Source organism: Dermacentor variabilis, unplaced genomic scaffold (assembly GCF_050947875.1).
Source record: "Dermacentor variabilis isolate Ectoservices unplaced genomic scaffold, ASM5094787v1 scaffold_14, whole genome shotgun sequence".
Classification (NCBI taxonomy): Eukaryota; Metazoa; Arthropoda; class Arachnida; order Ixodida; family Ixodidae; genus Dermacentor; species Dermacentor variabilis.
Window position 1 is genome coordinate 11,486,425 of NW_027460302.1, and position 17,751 is coordinate 11,504,175.

The following is a 17,751-nucleotide window of genomic DNA, read 5'->3' on the forward strand; positions in this document are numbered from 1 at the left end:
ATGGTTAACTAACAAAGCTGAAACGTGCAGCGCAGGTGTTTATCCCTGGGCAAATCCTGATGGTTCATTAAAGTATTTCTCAAAATTAGGTTATGTCTTTAAAAGTATGTCTTGTTGGGCAAGTTGGTCACAATTCATCTTGAGTACTAGGCACGAACACGCACAAGACACAAGGAAGGAGACGGGACAGAGCGCCACTTACAACTGCTATATTTGGAGGCACACCACACACTTACATACCCGTCTTAGACACAAGGAACACAATCAGATCAAGACTGATATAGAAGGGAAGTGGTTAAATATTTCTTTTCAGCCATATATAAAGATATTGATGGATCGCCGACGCACATACTTCCTTTCTTTCCGATAAAGAAAGCTTCAATTAGTTACCGAGCTTATTTATCTTTACTCTTTGCTAGAATCCGCGCCCCTGCAAAACATGCCTCACAAGAGCGCGACTGGCAGGACTTAATTTGCTCGGGAATGTTTGGTCCTTCTTTATCTTGCTCTACATTTCCTTCATGTTCCCTAATTCAGTCATTAACGCAGTGCCCAGTTTGCCCTACGTAAAAGTGGCCGCATGATAGGGAGATTTCGTACACGACACCTTCGGTGCACTTCATAAACGGTCGCCCATGCTTGGTGCCGCATCCATTTTTATCTTCTCGTATTCTTTCGAGCTGTATAACAGCTGTGTCTTACCAGTACTCACGTATGGGGCAGAAACCTGGAAGCTTACGAAAAGGGTTCTACTTAAATTGAGGACAACACAACGAGCTATGGAAGGAATGATGATGATGATGTGTAGTGTTTTATGGCGCAAAGGCCAGGTTTGGCCAAAGAGCGCCATGACAAGTGGTAGTGTTAACGATGTATTATGGAAGATGTGACTTGGCTGTAAAGTGGCCTAAAAATAGTCGCTGCAAAGTGCATAAAATCTATGTGCTATAAAATTATGGCGATGACTAATGACGAATACTATGAACATTAAAATCCATCGTAAAAGAATGACACAGAATAGAAAATATATGCGATGGTAAAATTACTTGGAGCACTGCTGCCTCGCCAGAGCCCTTGAAACACAAGGGCCTAGAGCTATCACAGCGACACAGCGACACAGCGACATCCTCTGACGAGAGGACCCACTACGAACATGTGGGGCTAAAAAAATGCAGGACAACATCTTTCAGGAAGCTTAGGACTGCATTGGTATCGAATAAAGGTTCTGGGCCGAGTAGCATTACGGGATGTAGGGGGATGTGCTGCCGGTATGCTAGGGAAAAATGTTTCCTTCTTTCAGATTCGGCTGCCCGACACTCCAGGAGGACGTGGAGGACGGTCAGCCTCTCCCCGCATCTACCGCAGGTTGGAGGATCATTTTCAGTGAGCAAGAAGTTATGCGTGCCAAATGTGTGTCCTATTCTGAGGCGACAGAATAGGACATCTGTTCGCCGTGATTTTGTTACGGAGGGCTGTTACGCTGTGCTTTTTGAATTACAATGGCAACACCACCCGACGATGCGATAGCATCATCACGATCTTTGCGAAAAGTAACATACTGTCGAAGAAAGCTTGTGTGTTGTGGTTTTAAGTGTGTTTCCTGTAAACACAGCACTTTTGGATTGTGTTGGTGGATGAGTTCTTGTAGATCGTCAAGGTTTCTAAAGAGACCTCTGACGTTCCATTGAATGATTTGTGTATCCATATTTAAAGAAAAATTGGTGCAGTGTTTACGAAAACGGAGGTGATGCCTTAGGTTACAGAGCTCTTTCGAGGCCCTGTAACGGGAGTTCTGCCCTTTCTGGAGCGTTCGAGGGAGCCTCGGCGCTCCTTAGGCGCTTGGTGCGCCTTGAGGATAGGTGTTGTGTCCATTGCCTCTTGTGAGGCGCCGGACACGTGCTCTTGTGAGCGAGAAGTTACAAGGGAGCGTCCTGCCTTGTAGGGCAAGACCCCTGCGCCCACGAGCCCAGAGGTCGATGGGGTACCCTGCGGGATTTGGCTGCGCTGGCTGTTGCCAGCGCTGGAAGGGGCCGGGGAGGTTGGGGCAGCCTCGGCTGCGCCCACCTTCGGGGTCGATGGTCCCCCTTGCTGTGTTGACGGAGCAGCGCTAGCTGCAACCGCCGCGGGGGCAGATGGCGTAACTGCCGACTCACTGCCTGTGGGTCAGACAGCCGCCGGAGGCCGTTGTGACGCTGTCCCCTTACGCGCCACATCGGCAAAGCTGCTCTTAACAGGTATGACACCCACCTACGTGCCTCCTTGAAAGATATGTTTTCTTTGACTTTGATTGTCACAATCTCTTTTTCTCTTTTCCAGGACGGGCAGGCGCGCGAATATGCGGCATGCTCGCCATCACAGTTGACACAATGTGGAGTGTTCTGGCACGTTTCGGAGGAATGTTCATTGTCACTGCACTTGGCACAAGTCAGCCGGCCTCAACAGTTCTGTGAACTGTGGCCGAAACGTTGGCAGTTAAAGCATCTGAGAGGATTGGGAACGTATGGCCGAACACGAAGTTTGATATAACCAGCCTCGATAGACTCGGGAAGGACACTTGAGCCGAAAGTGAGTATCAGGTGTTTCGTATTGATCTCTTTTCCATCTCTTCTCATCTTAATTCGTTTAACATTGATAACATTCTGGTCACTGAAGCCCTCCAAGAGTTCAGCCTCAGTGAGCTCCATCAAGTCATCGTCAGAGACAACACCACGGGTGGTGTTCATCGTGCGGTGCGGGGTTATAATTATTTGGGTTTCCCCAAATGACACTAGTGTTGACAATTTTTCAAATTGTTTTTGATCGCGGAGCTCCAAGAGGAGATCACCGCTTGACATCCTCGACGCCTTATATCCAGGACCAAAGGCTTCAGTTAGTGACTTGGAAACAAGGAAGGGTGAGATAGTTCTTACTGGTTTATCTGGTTTTGCAGAATGGATGACATGGAAGCGCGGGAAGGATTCTTTTTGGCGGCCAAAAAATTGGAAGACTTCATCGGTGCGCCCTCTTTTCTGAGGACGATCAGGTAGTGGAGGGAAGGAAGTAGCCATGTGTGGACGTGTATTTTTCGGCAGCAACGCCAGCCACCCACCATGGAGTCCAACAAGGGGACGCTGCAGAGCCTGTAAAACAGGGCCTACAAACGCCAGCTGTACGCTACTACTATAACCAAATATGACGTAACCCAGGTTGGCTACTCACACAAGGTTAACTCTTGCTGCCAGGAAGATCGGAAGTAATAAAGAAATGAGAAGGAGACAGGAAAGATGAAAAGTAAGAGAAAGACGAAGGCTGGAGGGAGAGAGAGACAGGAAAAGGCAACTACCGATTTCCCCTGGGTGGGTCAGTCCGGGGGTGCCGTCTACGTGAAGCTGAGGCCAAAGGGGTGTGTTGCCTCCGCCGGGGGGCCTTAAAGGTCCGAACACCCAGCATCGGCTCAACCCCCAGGATCCCCTTTTCCCCGGACACGGCTAAGCCACGCACGGTTAAACGCGGGAGGGTCCGACCCTCGTGTGCTCGGGTACGTGGTGTCGCAACACACCAAACGCCTGCTGACGCAGACGCCCCTGCGGGGTATGGCAGGAAGAATGATAGGTGTAACATTAAGGGATAAGAAAAGAGCAGATTGGGTGAGGGAAAAAACGCGAGTTGTTAATGAAATCTTAGTTGAAATCAAGAAAAAGAAATGGGCATGGGCGGGACATGTAATGAGAAGGGAAGATAACCGATGGTCATTGAGGGTTACGGACTAGATTCCAAGGGAAGGGAAGCGTAGCTGGGGGCGGCAGAAAGTTAGGTGGGCGGATGAGATTAAGAAGTTTGCAGGGACAACATGGCCCCAATTAGTACATGACCGGGGTAGTTGGAGAAGTATGGGAGAGGCTTTTGCCCTACAGTGAGCGTAACCAGGCTGCTGATGATGATTCTTTCGATACGAGAACAAAGGCTTCCTAGCTTTTTGGAGTCTGAAAACACATGCGGCACCCCATGTCTGCTAGCAACTTTCTTTAATTTGTGGGCCACCTTGTGTACATAGGGCACCACCACAGGCCTCACCACCTCATCTCAACGGGGATCTTCCCCAGCTCTCACAGCCGCACTCCATCTTTTGTAGCAGGCTTTCAGCGACTGCCATCACAATCAAATCAGGGAATCCAGCTGAAGACAGCCTGGCCAATTGGTTCTGGAAGCTAAACTGCATCCTGTGAGGGCACGATTTTTCAAGGGCGGATATCAGGCAAAGTGAAGCAATCCCCCTTTTTATTAACTTCAAATGGGCAGAGTCGTATGGCAGAAGCCCTTTTTTTGCACGAGGTACATATGCCCAACAAATACGATCCGCACAAAACTCAATATTTATATCTAGAAACTGTAGGTAGTTACCCTCGGGCACTTCAATGGTGAATTGCAAGCCATTTCCATGTTGTCGGAATATGGATAAAATATCATGCACATTCTCTTTGAAGTTCAAACTTCCGTCCTTACTAAAAAAATAAAAAAATCATCCACATACCTAAAAACTTTAAAAACGTGCCTAGCCAGTAAAATCTGATGTAAAGCTTGATCCATTTGTGAGAGAAAAATATTTTCGCAGCCTATTAGGAGATAGATAGCCGGCGTAGAGGACGTGTAAAAGCACTTTTATGAGAGCAGTCAACGCGACGTCGTTGTCGTCTCTGTTTTTCCACTCGCGCGCCACTTCAGCGTCGTTCTCATCGCCTGGCACATACCCACGGCGACCATATAGGATGTGGCATTTGCCCCCCCCCCCCTTTGAAAAAAAAAGAAAAAGGCATCGTCCCGATGCACCAACCGCCGCAGGCTGTGCACAGACGGTGCAAAGTTGAGGTCACGAGGAAATGTAGGGCTTCATACGAAGCACGTGCACAACCTCGGGCAGATGCCGCCGGCGTTTGGAGCAGTTATGGCTGTCGGGGACAACTTCATAATTCACATCGCTGATGCGGCGCAGAACTGTGTACGGGCCGAAGTATCTTCGCACGAGCTTCTCAGACAGCCCCCGCCGACGAATCGGAGTCCAGATCCACACCTGGTCACCGACGTTGTATGTGACGGGTCTGTGCCGAAGATTGTAGTGTCGGGCATCGTATTCCTGTCGTTCTTGGATTCGCAAACGCGCAAGCTGCCTGGCTTCCTCGGCGCGTTGAGTAAACTCCTTGGCACCAGTCTCATCGTCACCGCACTCGTGTGGCAGCATTGCGTCCAACATTGTTGTCACTTCGCGTCCGTAAACGAGGTTGAAAGGCGTCACGCGTGTTGTCTCTTGGCGAGCCGTGTTATACGCAAATATAACGTATGGTAAAATCTCGTCCCAGTTCTTGTGGTCGACGTCGATGTACATACTCATCATGTCTGCCAGTGTCTTATTCATACGTTCTGTCAGCCCATTGGTTTGGGGATGATAAGCCGTGGTCTTTCGGTGAGTGGTACCACTTAGTCGCAACACGGTATCCAGAAGCGCAGCCGTGAACGCAGATCCTCTGTCTTATGACCACTGCGGGAGCACCATGCCTTAGGACGACGGCTTCGACGAAAAATCGCGCTGCTTCGGCTGCTGTTCCACGTTGGATAGCACGTGTTTCGGCGTATCGAGTAAGATAATCAGTGACGACGATTATCCATCTATTTCCGGCAGTAGACAGTGGAAATGGACCTAAAAGGTCCATGCCAATTTGTTCGAACGGCGCTTGCGGTATCTGAACAGGATGCAGCAGTCCAGCTGGCTTGCCGGGTAGGGCTTTGCGGCGCTGGCAATCTAGGCATGTCTGTGTGTAACGTTTCCCGATCGACGCAAGTCTTGGCCAATAGTACTTTAGCCTAATTCTTGCCAATGTGCGGGTGTATCCCAAGTGACCAGCGGTCGGCTCATTGTGACAGGCATGTAGGACTTCGTCGCGAAGAGATGCGGGAATGACGAGTAGGTAGCTGCCGCCATTAGGTGAAAAGTTCTTTTTATAGAGAACGTCGTGGCGTAAGCAAAACGAAGGCAGCCTTCTCGCGAGTAACCTTGGCACGCTGCTTGTTTTTCCCTCTAAGTAATTGAAAAGAGGAACCAGTTCTGCGTCCTTGCGTTGGTGGCGTGAAACGTCGACAGTATCTAGCACGCCTAGAAAAACCGCGTCATCATCGTCGTGGACTGGTCTCAACAGGAGACCGAGAGAGGCAGTCAGCGTCGGTGTGTCGTTTCCCCGATTTGTACACAACCGTGAAGTCGAACTCTTGGAGCCGAAGACTCCAGCGCGCAAGCCGACCAGCTGGATCTTTTAAATTAGTCAGCCAGCAAAGTGCATGATGATCACTGACAACGGTGAAACTCCGAACATACAAATATGGTCGAAATTTCAGGACGGCCCACACCAGAGCGAGACATTCTTTTTCTGTAGTGGAGTAGTTAGCCTCCGTCCTGGATAGCGTCCTGCTGGCGTAAGCAATCACTCTTTCGGTGCCGTCCTGCCACTGTACAAGCACTGCGCCGAGGCCGACATTACTAGCATAGGTATGAAGAATCGTAGGAGCGTCTTCATCAAAGTGTGCGAGGACGGGAGGCGCCTGCAGCCGTTGCCGTAGGTCATCAAAAGCCCGTTGCTGGTCTTCACCCCACACAAAGGGGTCATCTTCTCTGGTAAGATGGGTCAATGGCCATGCGATGCGCGAAAATTCCGCAATAAACCGTCGGTAGTAGGCGCAAAGGCCCAGAAAACGTCACACGGCCTTTTTATCTGATGGCGTTGGGAAATTAGCAATGGCAGATATTTTATCAGGGTCAGGTTGGACACCTTCACGACTAACAATGTGACCGAGAAATTGAAGTTCTTCAAAGCCAAAATGGCACTTTTCAGGTTTTAAAGTTAGACCAGCTGAGCGTATTGCTTCGAAGACCATCTTTAGTCTCCGTAAGTGTTCCTCGAACGTTATGGAGAAAACAATCACGTCGTCGAGGTAGACCAGACAGGTTTGCCATTTGAGGCCTGAGAGTACAGTGTCCATTAGTCGTTGAAATGTTGCCGGCGCAGAACACAAACCGAAGGGGAGCACCTGAAATTCATAAAGTCCGTCGGGCGTAACAAAAGCGGTCTTCTCACGGTCTCTCTCATCAACTTCTATTTGCCAGTAGCCGCTTTTCAAATCCATCGACGAAAAGTAAAGTGCGTTTCGTAGCCTGTCCAGTGAATCGTCGATACGCGGTAGCGGATAAACGTCTTTCTTTGTGATCAGGTTGAGTTTTCGGTAGTCGACGCAGAAGCGCAGGCTACCATCCTTCTTTTTCACCAATACGACAGGCGATGCCCAAGGACTCTTAGATGGCCGAATAACGCCGTCATCAAGCATCGTCTTCACTTGTGTCTGGATTGCCTCGCGCTCTTTTGGTGCTACACGATACGGATTCTGCCGAATTGGTCTGGCGTCTGCTTCGGTGACAATACGGTGCTTAGTGAGCGGCGTCTGGCTAACTCGTGACGTGGATGAGAAGCAGCTCTTAAACTCATTGATGAGCTCAAGAAGGCTGCTGCGTTCGACGGGCGATAAGGTGGGACTGATATCGACCACAGGGGCAGGCGTAGCCCCAGTGAACGTCGCGTTCTCCACTGAGAGGCAGTCCTGTATTGATGTAAATTCATCGAAGTAAGCAACAGCCGTGCCTTTAACAATGTGTCGACGTTCCCCGGTAAAATTCGTCAGCAGGAGTTCAGCACGTCCGTCGTGTACGCTAATTACGGCCCTGGCGATGGAAACGCCTTGACTCAGTACCAGTGCGTCGATGTGTTCAGCGACGCCAGTGCCAGTGTTGAAGTTGTCGCAGATTACAGGCACGAGGGAACAGCTTCGCGGCGGAAGCGTGACGTCGTCGTCGGCGATACGGAAGCGGGGTCGCTGGTGCTCCACGGGGTCAACGTCGTCTGAACTCGTAGAAAATGTGACGACAAGGTCACGGACATTAATCACTGCACCATACTCTCTCAAAAAATCCATCCCCAATATAAGTTCTTTACACAATACTGGTGCCACACAGGATCCTATACATATGCCGGCTTTCTGCAGAAAACACTGCTAGTCAAATGTTATAAAAGTTGATTGCAAGTAAAACTCTAAAAGGGTTAAAATTCGTCGATGGAAATTCCCGCATTGTTCTGAAAGGAGATGGGTTCGTTTTTTTTCTTCACTATACTTTCACACTGCAGCAAACGGCCTTGTGAGGAACAGAGTAGAATAAATCCAACAAGAACTGGCTTAGTTCCTTCAGCCACGACCCTTTGTCCATGACTATTGTTCTAAATGGCCTACCCTGCTTATGCGTTTTTACAAAAAAGAAGACTTTCAAGGCATTAATTTTGCTTTTTTCTATCTGTTTGCCAAGACGGTCTAAACCAAATTGCTCACATAGTGCAACAGCTTTCCAGAAGTCATCAGCCTGTGCTCGACTAAAGCACCTAATGTCATCAACGCCATCAAGAGTGTCTTCGCACGTCACGGGATACCGAGATTGGTACGCAGCGATAACGGTCCCCAGTCCGCTGCAAGGGAGTTCTCTGCCTTTGCCAAGTTCTATGGTTTCCGCCACTTTACAAGCAGCCCCCACTTTCCACAGTCGAACGGGGAGGTGGAACGGATGGCGAGGACGGTCAAGGACGTACTACGGAAGGCGGATGATCCCGACTGTTACAAGAAGGCTCAAGAGATGGCGCCACTATCCTGCATGTGCTGGCCACGCGCCCCTTCTGAAACCTCCGCTCCCACTGTCGCGGCAGCCCTCCTCCTCTATGAACTATGAGCAGACGACATATCAAGTTGCGTCTGGCTCTCCGGCTCCTCTCCTGCTGGTTGGCCGCCGCCCCCGTCTCAAGACACTCTACTCTCTGTACCTCCATGTAACCACACCTATTGCTGTGTACTCCATGCTTAATAAACCCAGTTAACCTCAGTTAACAAAAGTCCAGAAAGAAAAACCACAAAAAGCTAACGTACCAACATGCAGGTATTGCGGCGGTAGCCACGAGCGCAAAAGAGAAACATGCCCAGCTTGGAAGCAAACATGCAGCAAGTGCAAAAAACGAAATCACTTCGCGGTAGTTTGCAAAAGCAGCAAGGTAATTGCTGGCCTGGCAGTAGATAGCAAGGATGAAAACATACTGGCAGTTCACAGCCACAAACCAAGCTCAGTTCACACGTTTCTGAGAGTGAACGGAACACAAGTAAAGTTTCAAGTGGACAGCGGTGCAGCTGTTGACATCATCCCGGCTAGACATGTCAAGCAACAGCAAATACAACCGTGCACAACAACACTGCAAACGTGGAATGAAAGCAAAGTTCACTGTTCAGGCAAGGCGCAACTAGATGTTACAACCGCAAACAGACAGAGACATTTTGTGGAATTCATAGTGGTTAAAGATGACTTCACTCCTCTCATCGGAAGATCGACAGCTGAGAAAATGGGTCTGATAACCATAGACTATAACCTTGTGGCTGGAATCGACGAAATTCCAGAACGAAATTTCACTCATCACATAGTGGAAAAATACCCAGATGTTTTTGGTGACACTCTAGGAACACTCCCGGGAAAAGTACACTTGGTGACCAAGCTAGATATGCTTCCGAAAGCGATAACAAGTTGCAGAGTGCCTGTCAGCATTAAGCTGCAATTAGAACAAACATTGGCAAGACTGGAAAAAAGAGGTGTCATTAAAAGTGTAGCAGAGCCAACGCAGTGGGTGAGCAGATTGGTTGTGGCAACCAAGAAAAATGGTGAAATGCGAATATGCATTGACCCACAAGCACTGAACGAGGATCTCGAACGAGAACGTCACACATTGCCCATCCTCAATGATGTCCTACCCGATCTTGCCAAAGCAAAAATCCTCTCAAAACTAGACTTGCGGGAAGGCTACTGGCAATGTTCTCTCGCTAATCAGTCAAACTATATGACCACATTTCAAACACCAAAAGCTTGTTATCGATGGCTCTGCCTGCCGTTTGGACTTGCAGTAAGCAGCGAAATTTTTCAGAAAAGACTTCAAGTGGCACTTGAAGGACTTAGCGGAGTTCTCTGCATTGCAGACGACATTCTTGTCTATGGAGTGGGCGAAAATGAAAAAGATGCTGTCAAAGATCATGACAAGAAATTAGAGAGTCTACTCCAGCGATACCGACAAATCGGAATTCGTCTCCACAAAGAAAAAACTCAGCTCAGAGCCTCATCAACTGTCTTCCTGGGACACCTGCTGACAAAAGAAGGACTAAAAGTTGATCCAAATAAAGTCAAGGCAATTGAACAAATGCCAAAGCCAGTCGACGTCCAGGGAATACAACGCTTCTGCGGAATGATCAACTATCTCTCCAGATTCTTGCCGAAAATTTCGCGTGTATTAGAGCCATTGAGAAAGCTCACTGTCAAGGATACACCATGGCACCTTGGAAAACCGCAAGAAGAAGCATTTCAAAAGGCAAAAGACGCTGTGACAAGAGCTCCAATTCTGGCCTACTTCGACTCACGAAAGCAGTTAGAAATTCAGTGTGATGCAAGCGATCTTGGACTCAGAGCAGCTCTTCTTCAAGATGGACAGCCAATCTCGTTCGCCAGCAGAGCACTTACACCGACAGAAAGCTGCTACGAACAAATTGAAAAGGAAATGTTGGCTATCGTCTTCGCACTAAACAAGTTCCACCAGTACACATTCGAAAGAGAAACAAAGATCAGCGATCACAAGCCACTACAAGCGATCCTGAAGAAACGATTGGATCAAGTTCCAAGACGACTACAAGGCATGATTCTTCAGACGCAAAGATACAACATTGTCATCGAGCACAGACCAGGCAAAGAATTACTTTTGGCTGATACGATGTCACGTGCGTTCCTTCCCAACGAAAGCAATGAACAAGAACTTGAAAACATCAACGTCTTGCACTACCTTCCTGTGAGAAAAAAAACCCTGGAAAAGATTCGGTCTGTGACTGAGAGAGATGAATCACTGCAAAGGTTGAAAGCAATCATGTTGTCAGGTTGGCCACAAGATAAGCGTCAACTACCCCAAGACACGCGCATGTACTTCACATACAGAGATGAGCTTACAGTTGAAGACAACCTCATTTTCAAGGGATTACGTTTAATCGTACCAATTTCTCTGAGAGGTGAGATCAAAGCAACGCTTCACTCATCACATCTTGGGATTGAGAGCTGTCTAAGGCACGCTCGTGAATGTGTCTTTTGGCCAGGAATGAATGCAGAATTAAAAGACCTCATCGCAGGGTGCGAAGTGTGTCAAAAGCACGCACACTCCCAGCAACGAGAAACTCTCTCTCCTCAACCAGAACCAAGCTATCCATGGGAGCTAGTTGGATGCGACATTTTTGAATTGAACGGAAATAACTTCTTGATCACAGTGGATTACTACAGCAACTTTTGGGAAGTGGACCAACTGAAATTAGTGAGCTCCACTCAAGTAATACTCAAACAAAAGTCTCACTTTGCAAGACACGGAATACCAAGAATCCTGATAAGCGACAACGGACCACAATTCACCAGCGAGGAATTCAACAACCTTTCGAAAACCTGGAACTTCGAACATAAAACGTCAAGACCAGGATACCCGCGTTCCAACGGAAAGGCTGAATCAGCCGTAAAGACGGCAAAAATGCTGCTCAAGAAAGCAGAAGACAGCCACTCAGATCCACAAATGGCATTTCTTGATTACAGAAACACTCCGCTGCAAGGACTCAACGCTAGTCCAGTGCAATTACTCATGAGTCGCCACACTAGAACGACTTTGCCAACACCATCGGAGCTACTGCAACCTAGAGCAGTCGACGTGAGCGAGAAAAGAAAGGCGAAAAGGCAAAAAGCAACGTTGTACTACAACAGACAAGCCAACGATTTGCCGATCCTAAGCGAAGGTCAAAGTGTCACAGTTCGACCACTGAAAGGCAGGACATGGGTCAAAGGGACAATAACTAGAAGAATTGACAAACGGTCGTATGAAGTTAAAGTTGGTGAAAGCGTGCTGCGAAGGAACCGAGTATTTATCAGACCAAGACCTTCCGCGACTGCCGACAAAAGCCAACAAGAACAGCCCGACACTACACCGCAACCAGAAGAGGATACCAGCGCGACAAATCAGGCAAACCACACCACCATCAGACCTCCAAGAAACACAAGACTTCCCAAGAGGTTCGAGGATTTTGTCATCGGTGGAAACATCATCACCAAAAAAGGAAGGATGTTACAAGAAGGCTCAAGAGATGGCGCCCCCATCCTGCACGTGCTGGCCACGCGCCCCTTTTGAAACCTCCGGTCCCACCGTCGCGGCAGCCCTCCTCCTCTATGAACTCTGAGCAGACGACATATCAAGTTGCGTCTGGCTCTCCCGCTCCCCTCCTGCTGGTCGGCCGCCGCCCTGTCTCAACAGACTCTACTCTCTGTACCTCCATGTAACCACACCCATTCCTGTGTACTCCATGCTTAATAAACCCAGTTAACCTCCATTAACAAAAGTCCAGTGTTCTATCGTCCACTATACGAGACATAACGAAACACCGACCTGGTGCTTCTGGTATACCGGGACAACCCTGGGGTAAACAGAGTGAGCCCTCCTCAGCTGCTCATGGGCAGGTGCCTACACACCAGGGTACCAAAGACATCGCACCAGCTGGAGCCAGCCTGGCCCCTTTCGGGCCCATTCACTCGGCGTGGCCAGGACAACCAGAGCTACCAAGCATCCAACTTCAACCGAAGACAAGCGGCTCGCACACTGCGGCGTCTTTAGGCTGACAAGCAGGTCTGGGTATGGGACATCCCCCATGACCGTCATGGTGCCAGCTCAACAACCCCGCTCCTACGTGGTGGAGACTCCGATAGGTGTACTCCAGCACAACCGGACGCACCTGGTTCCAATGACAGGACATCCTGCGGAATGCACTGCCAAGTGACCTGGAACTACCGCGGGGGCACAGACCGCCGTGTCCACAACGACTGGAGCTGCTCAAGCAGTCCAAGACCAGAGAACCGCATTGCCTCAGGAAAGTACCTCCACAGAAGAGGTATCCTGCGGTTCCACTTTTGCGCCACGCATCTCAAGGTTCGGCAAAATGATCTGCAGGCCGAGAAAGCTCCACCTGTGAACGTTTTCTTCCGGAGTAAGAGTTCCTCCGTTTTGTTGTTTGGTTTTACCGAAGTGAGCATGTAGTGTACGGCAGTACCACTAGATGGCAGCACAGCATCCACGCCTATATAAGGGCGGCGTAAACCCTACCGCCCGGAGAGTCGACTGCTGTGTCATTCGCTCGCTCGACAACATGCATTATCTCGGAATGCTTTGATGCTTCTTAGCACCTTTTAGCACTGGTGGGAATTGACGATTTTATCCCCGTACTTACTAAGCGACCATCCGGCTATAGTCACCAACTTTGAACCTCTCGTTTTAATATTGTATAACAACAAGTCTCGTTTTGAGATCGCGAACAACACTCAATATGAAAGCTGTAGGACGAAGTGACCGGCGAGGCTATGCTGCTATCGGAGCTTCGCTTGCGGCGACTGGGCCCACCCAACGCTCGCGAACACGCCCGTTCACTTCCGCCACTCAAAGAGCGACATGGAAAAAAGTTGGGGATCACGAGGCTCGCTGCACTAGCGAAATCAGCGCGACTGTTCGGCACTGAAAGCTAGGTCTACACAAGCACCGATACTGCGGTAATTGGAACTCCACACTCACTGGGTTGAGGCTGTCGCACTGCTCGATGGGATTCTTGTAGTTGTTCTTCAGTTCGTCGAAAGCGATGACCTAGAAGAGATGTCAAAATTAGGAAAGCCTTGCGTGCACAATCACGCAATATCACAGCACAACGGCCTCGGGCCGGTACCAGCAAGGCGCCGCCGTATCCCCACGAGACGGGGCCATAAGGCAGGCTGCATGCGAAAGAGCCGAGAGCATGTTCATGTTACGTACGTGAAATACGGCCATAAATATGAGGAACGCCGTGAGAATTAGAGCAACGATGTAGCACAGCGCAACGAAGTTGAACGCCATTTTCACTGTCCAACGGCGTTAGCGATACGAGCGCCGCGCCTCCATTGAGCCACCCACGGAGGAACGAAACTCAGGAGAGGCCCTGACGTCACTCTTTGTGAAGCGAAAGTGAAGCCGGAAGTTGGCGTTGCTCATGGCGTTGCTCCGCCTATCGGGCCAGCTCTCCGCTCTTGTTTGCATTTCTCGCGAAACCACACGGCGCTGCGTGCAACCGTGCTGCTCGGACCAGCGCGCTCCGCAGCAATACTAAGCAATCGTTAGCACGTTAGCATGATTCCGCGAAAAATGGCAAAATTTCCCGCGGATATTCCTTCGTCCGTAGCCATTGCCGTGGCGCGGTACATTGCATACGGCGTTGCATGCGCGTTCATTTCACGAATTTTTAGTTCCTCCTGTCCCACCGGGCCACAGCAAGATCCGGGAGCGCACGGTCCAGATAACGCAGCGCAACCAAACACGAAGACCAACGCAAACCTGCCCGCACGGCGCCTTTGACACGGTACGAAACCTACGGAGCAACACGTGTGAGCGCACAGGACCAAAACAAAGCCACCATTGTGGCCCGAAAGGCGTGGCCGCTATGGCAAAGAAATAAAAAAATCAGCAAAAAAGAAGAGGGCATACTACGTCACATCCTCCACACTTTTTTCCTAGCGCGCGCAGGGGGTAATGGGGTAAGGCCTCTCCTCAGTTTCCTTCCTCCGTGGAACCACCAATTTAACTAGAGGGCAAGGATGCCTAGACATATATCCAGTTCGAGGCATGAAGCGCTGGTCGTTTCATGTATCTATATATGGAAATTGACTCTTGCCATAGAGTTTCTCACTACATTACCTAGAGGGAAATCTGGCGCTGCTGCGCTGTGGTACAGTGGCTAGTAGCTGTGGTATGCATGGGAATGCCGGTATATTGTGACTTCGGATTGGCATCGTTCTCGCAGATACAGGACACCTTGAAGATGCGTTTAGCAAGCACTGTTCCGTCTTTCACACTGATTCATTTTCTACTAAAACAGCACTGAAAATGCTGTTTTGGTTTTATTATTACGCAAAAACATGTTCTGTTTAACTATGAGAACTTCTTATTGCGTGTACGATTATATGATCCGTAAAAAGCACGACCTACTGAACTCCAGACCTGCACAGATCTCCCTCCTCCAGCACGCCTGGTCTAGTTCGCCTCTTTATCCGCTAGGGAAAGAACGTACGAGCAAAGTGCCGCTAGTTATAACCTGTTCGCTGTCGTCTGCTTCTGCGTTCTGTTCAGCGCTTGTCTTGCCATTTCGGCAGGCACAAAGCGCTTCTATTGGCGGTAAATGAATAAATTCCCAAATATACAAAAGAAGACATATTTACGAATGCTTTGCGTTTTAATAGTGAAACTAGAAGAGGAGGAGCGGTGCAGGAAATGTAAACAACGAGCATAGGTGGCCGCTGCAATGCTAGATCGACAGCATAAATTTCCCTTTCCTAGCCTCCTTAAGAGACTGGAAAAATTGTTTTAAAAAACTCATAGGATAATCTAGCCTTCTTTAGTTGATTACAGACAGCCTAATGTCGTAGATGACATTAGGATTTGCTGCTGTGTGCCGTAGTGAAAGGCAGATGATCTGGTAAAAGTATAGTAAAAGTATTCACGAGTAAGTCCTCAGCCCGATATGTGCAATAGGCTGATCGATTCTGTTTCAAGGGAAGGTGAGCACATCTTGTTTTTAATGTCGTTAGATGTCTAGCTCAGTAGAAAGCTTGCAAAAAATTAAGCGATCCCAGTGCTTTAAAACGTGCTGCACTGCAGGCCTTAAAAATCGTGTCACGGAACACTTTTCAAACTGTAAAGCTAGCTTTTCTGCGTGGTACGGCGGTAGCATAACGGTGGTGCTTAAGATACGAACGCAGTGAAGCTGTGTGCATAATTCACATTTTGAACTCGCGACGCATTCACGGACAACTTTTAAGAGTTAAAATGAGTGGTAATCGTTCTGTCGTCGAACATTACGGTGGCTTCAAGTTTCTAAAGAGCGCAGAAGCGAATTTTACAACGTGTACAATGAAACTGTTGTGTACGTTGCGAACTCTATACACAATGTGATTTATAATAATCTGCTTGAAAAAGGCAATAGGAGCGGCTATTTAACGCTATTTTAGAGAGCAGCGGACTACACGCTCCGACATTTTTTAGGTTCGGGCAGTCAACTTTTGGAGCCAAGTAACCGATCAAAGCCTTGTGACATCACTGTCACTGTGTTAGCAAAAATCATCAACTAGAGAAGCAGGTAGTCACAACACAACAGCTGCCGTACTAATTACAACGCCGCACAGCCGCCCACCGCGTAGCAGACGGATGGATGGATGGATGGAAGGTAGGAGCGTCCCCTTTGAAACGGGGCGATGGCAGTTGCCACCATGCTCAGATTTTTATTTTGCCTTTTATTTTTATCTGTGTTGTGTGTTACTGAATTTCTCGATTTTCTTTAAATACGTCTTCCTACCCTTTTAGCCTTATGTCACCTCTCTGCTTTTGAGCCACCAATCCTCCAATCGCCTTTTGCTAATTTCCACCGCATATTTATTTACGACTATCATCTCTGAACCCTAGGGCCTCAGGAAGGATGACTGTGGCCGAGAAGCGTCTCCCCGCACGCCGGCTGTACCCGGTTTGGAGGCAAACCGGATGTGACGTAAGCCAGTGCCGTACTCCCTGCCCCCAGATAGGTACTTGTACGCCTAGGGAAAGACGCTGCTAGGTGCTGCTGCTAAATCCCTGTGGTTTCTGCCGACTCACGTAGGTTCGTTCGCGTGGTCTTGTTACGCTTCGCTGGATCGTGTTCAGTCCACGACCTACTGTATAAAGGGCGACCTGCACATCCCGTGGTCGCCTACGGCAGCGCGCGGCCGAAGAAATACCACGTGATCATTGAGTAGGGACCAAGCGTGCCGGTAGAGGCCGCCAGTGCTCACCCTCACAGCAACGCCCGAAACGCTCCGGCCCTGCCTTTAGGAGTACGGCGATGACGGTGAAAATTCGCAGAGGAGCTGCAGTAAACTCGGCATTTCACATTATTGACAGGGTGCGGCTAGAAAAATCCGCGTCGATACATGCGATACACGCCCCAGATATTTGGTATCTTCGCTGTGCAGTGCAATGAAATTTTAAACTACTTTGAAGGCGCGGCGGCGCGGCTGCTAGGATTGAAATAGTGTAATCCCTTAGAGCTTTTTTTTTTTTCCTCATTGTCTGCTAAAATGTTGGTTAGTGCTGTGGTGCCAATAAGGTCTGGTGCGCACTTTCCGCGCTAGCCGAGGTCTGAGCGCGCCCGCACTTCATTCTCCCGTAGGTTTCGCTAGTCCCGAGCCGGACGCAATGAACGCACTACGTACCGCTTTGCAGGGCCCACGCGTTCCTTTGCTGCATTCGGCACGTTCAGTGAAGTGACGTGCCGCTGAGAGCGCGGCAGAACGTGAGTGGTTTTAATTGCAGTGCATGCCACAATCGTAAAAATGTGCTGTTATTGACGTATTTATTTACGCCACTTTACCAAATGATAACGAAAGCCTAGCTTGAAAAATTCCAAGGGCGCTTTATTGTGCCATCACACAGATAGTCACTACACTTTAAGCACTTTTCTGGAGTTGGGCTTTTGAAACGAAAAGCTTCGCTACGTTAGTCGACACCACGCTTCGCGCGAGCCGGCGTATGTCGGAATTGGCTCCGTAAG

General features: G+C 49.1%; 1 protein-coding gene across 1 annotated transcript in view; it reads right to left on the bottom strand.

The window, feature by feature from the left end:
* cni (protein cornichon) overlaps positions 1–14,112 on the bottom strand; it is an 84,682-nt gene extending 70,570 nt beyond the window's left edge. The window contains exons 1-2 of the mRNA XM_075677918.1: positions 13,956–14,112; positions 13,722–13,790 (exon numbers count right to left, since the gene is read on the bottom strand). Coding sequence (XP_075534033.1) covers positions 13,722–13,790; positions 13,956–14,036 — 150 coding nt within the window. The 5' untranslated portion in view covers positions 14,037–14,112. The remainder of the gene's footprint in view (positions 1–13,721; positions 13,791–13,955) is intronic.
* Between the last annotated feature and the right edge of the window lie 3,639 nt (positions 14,113–17,751).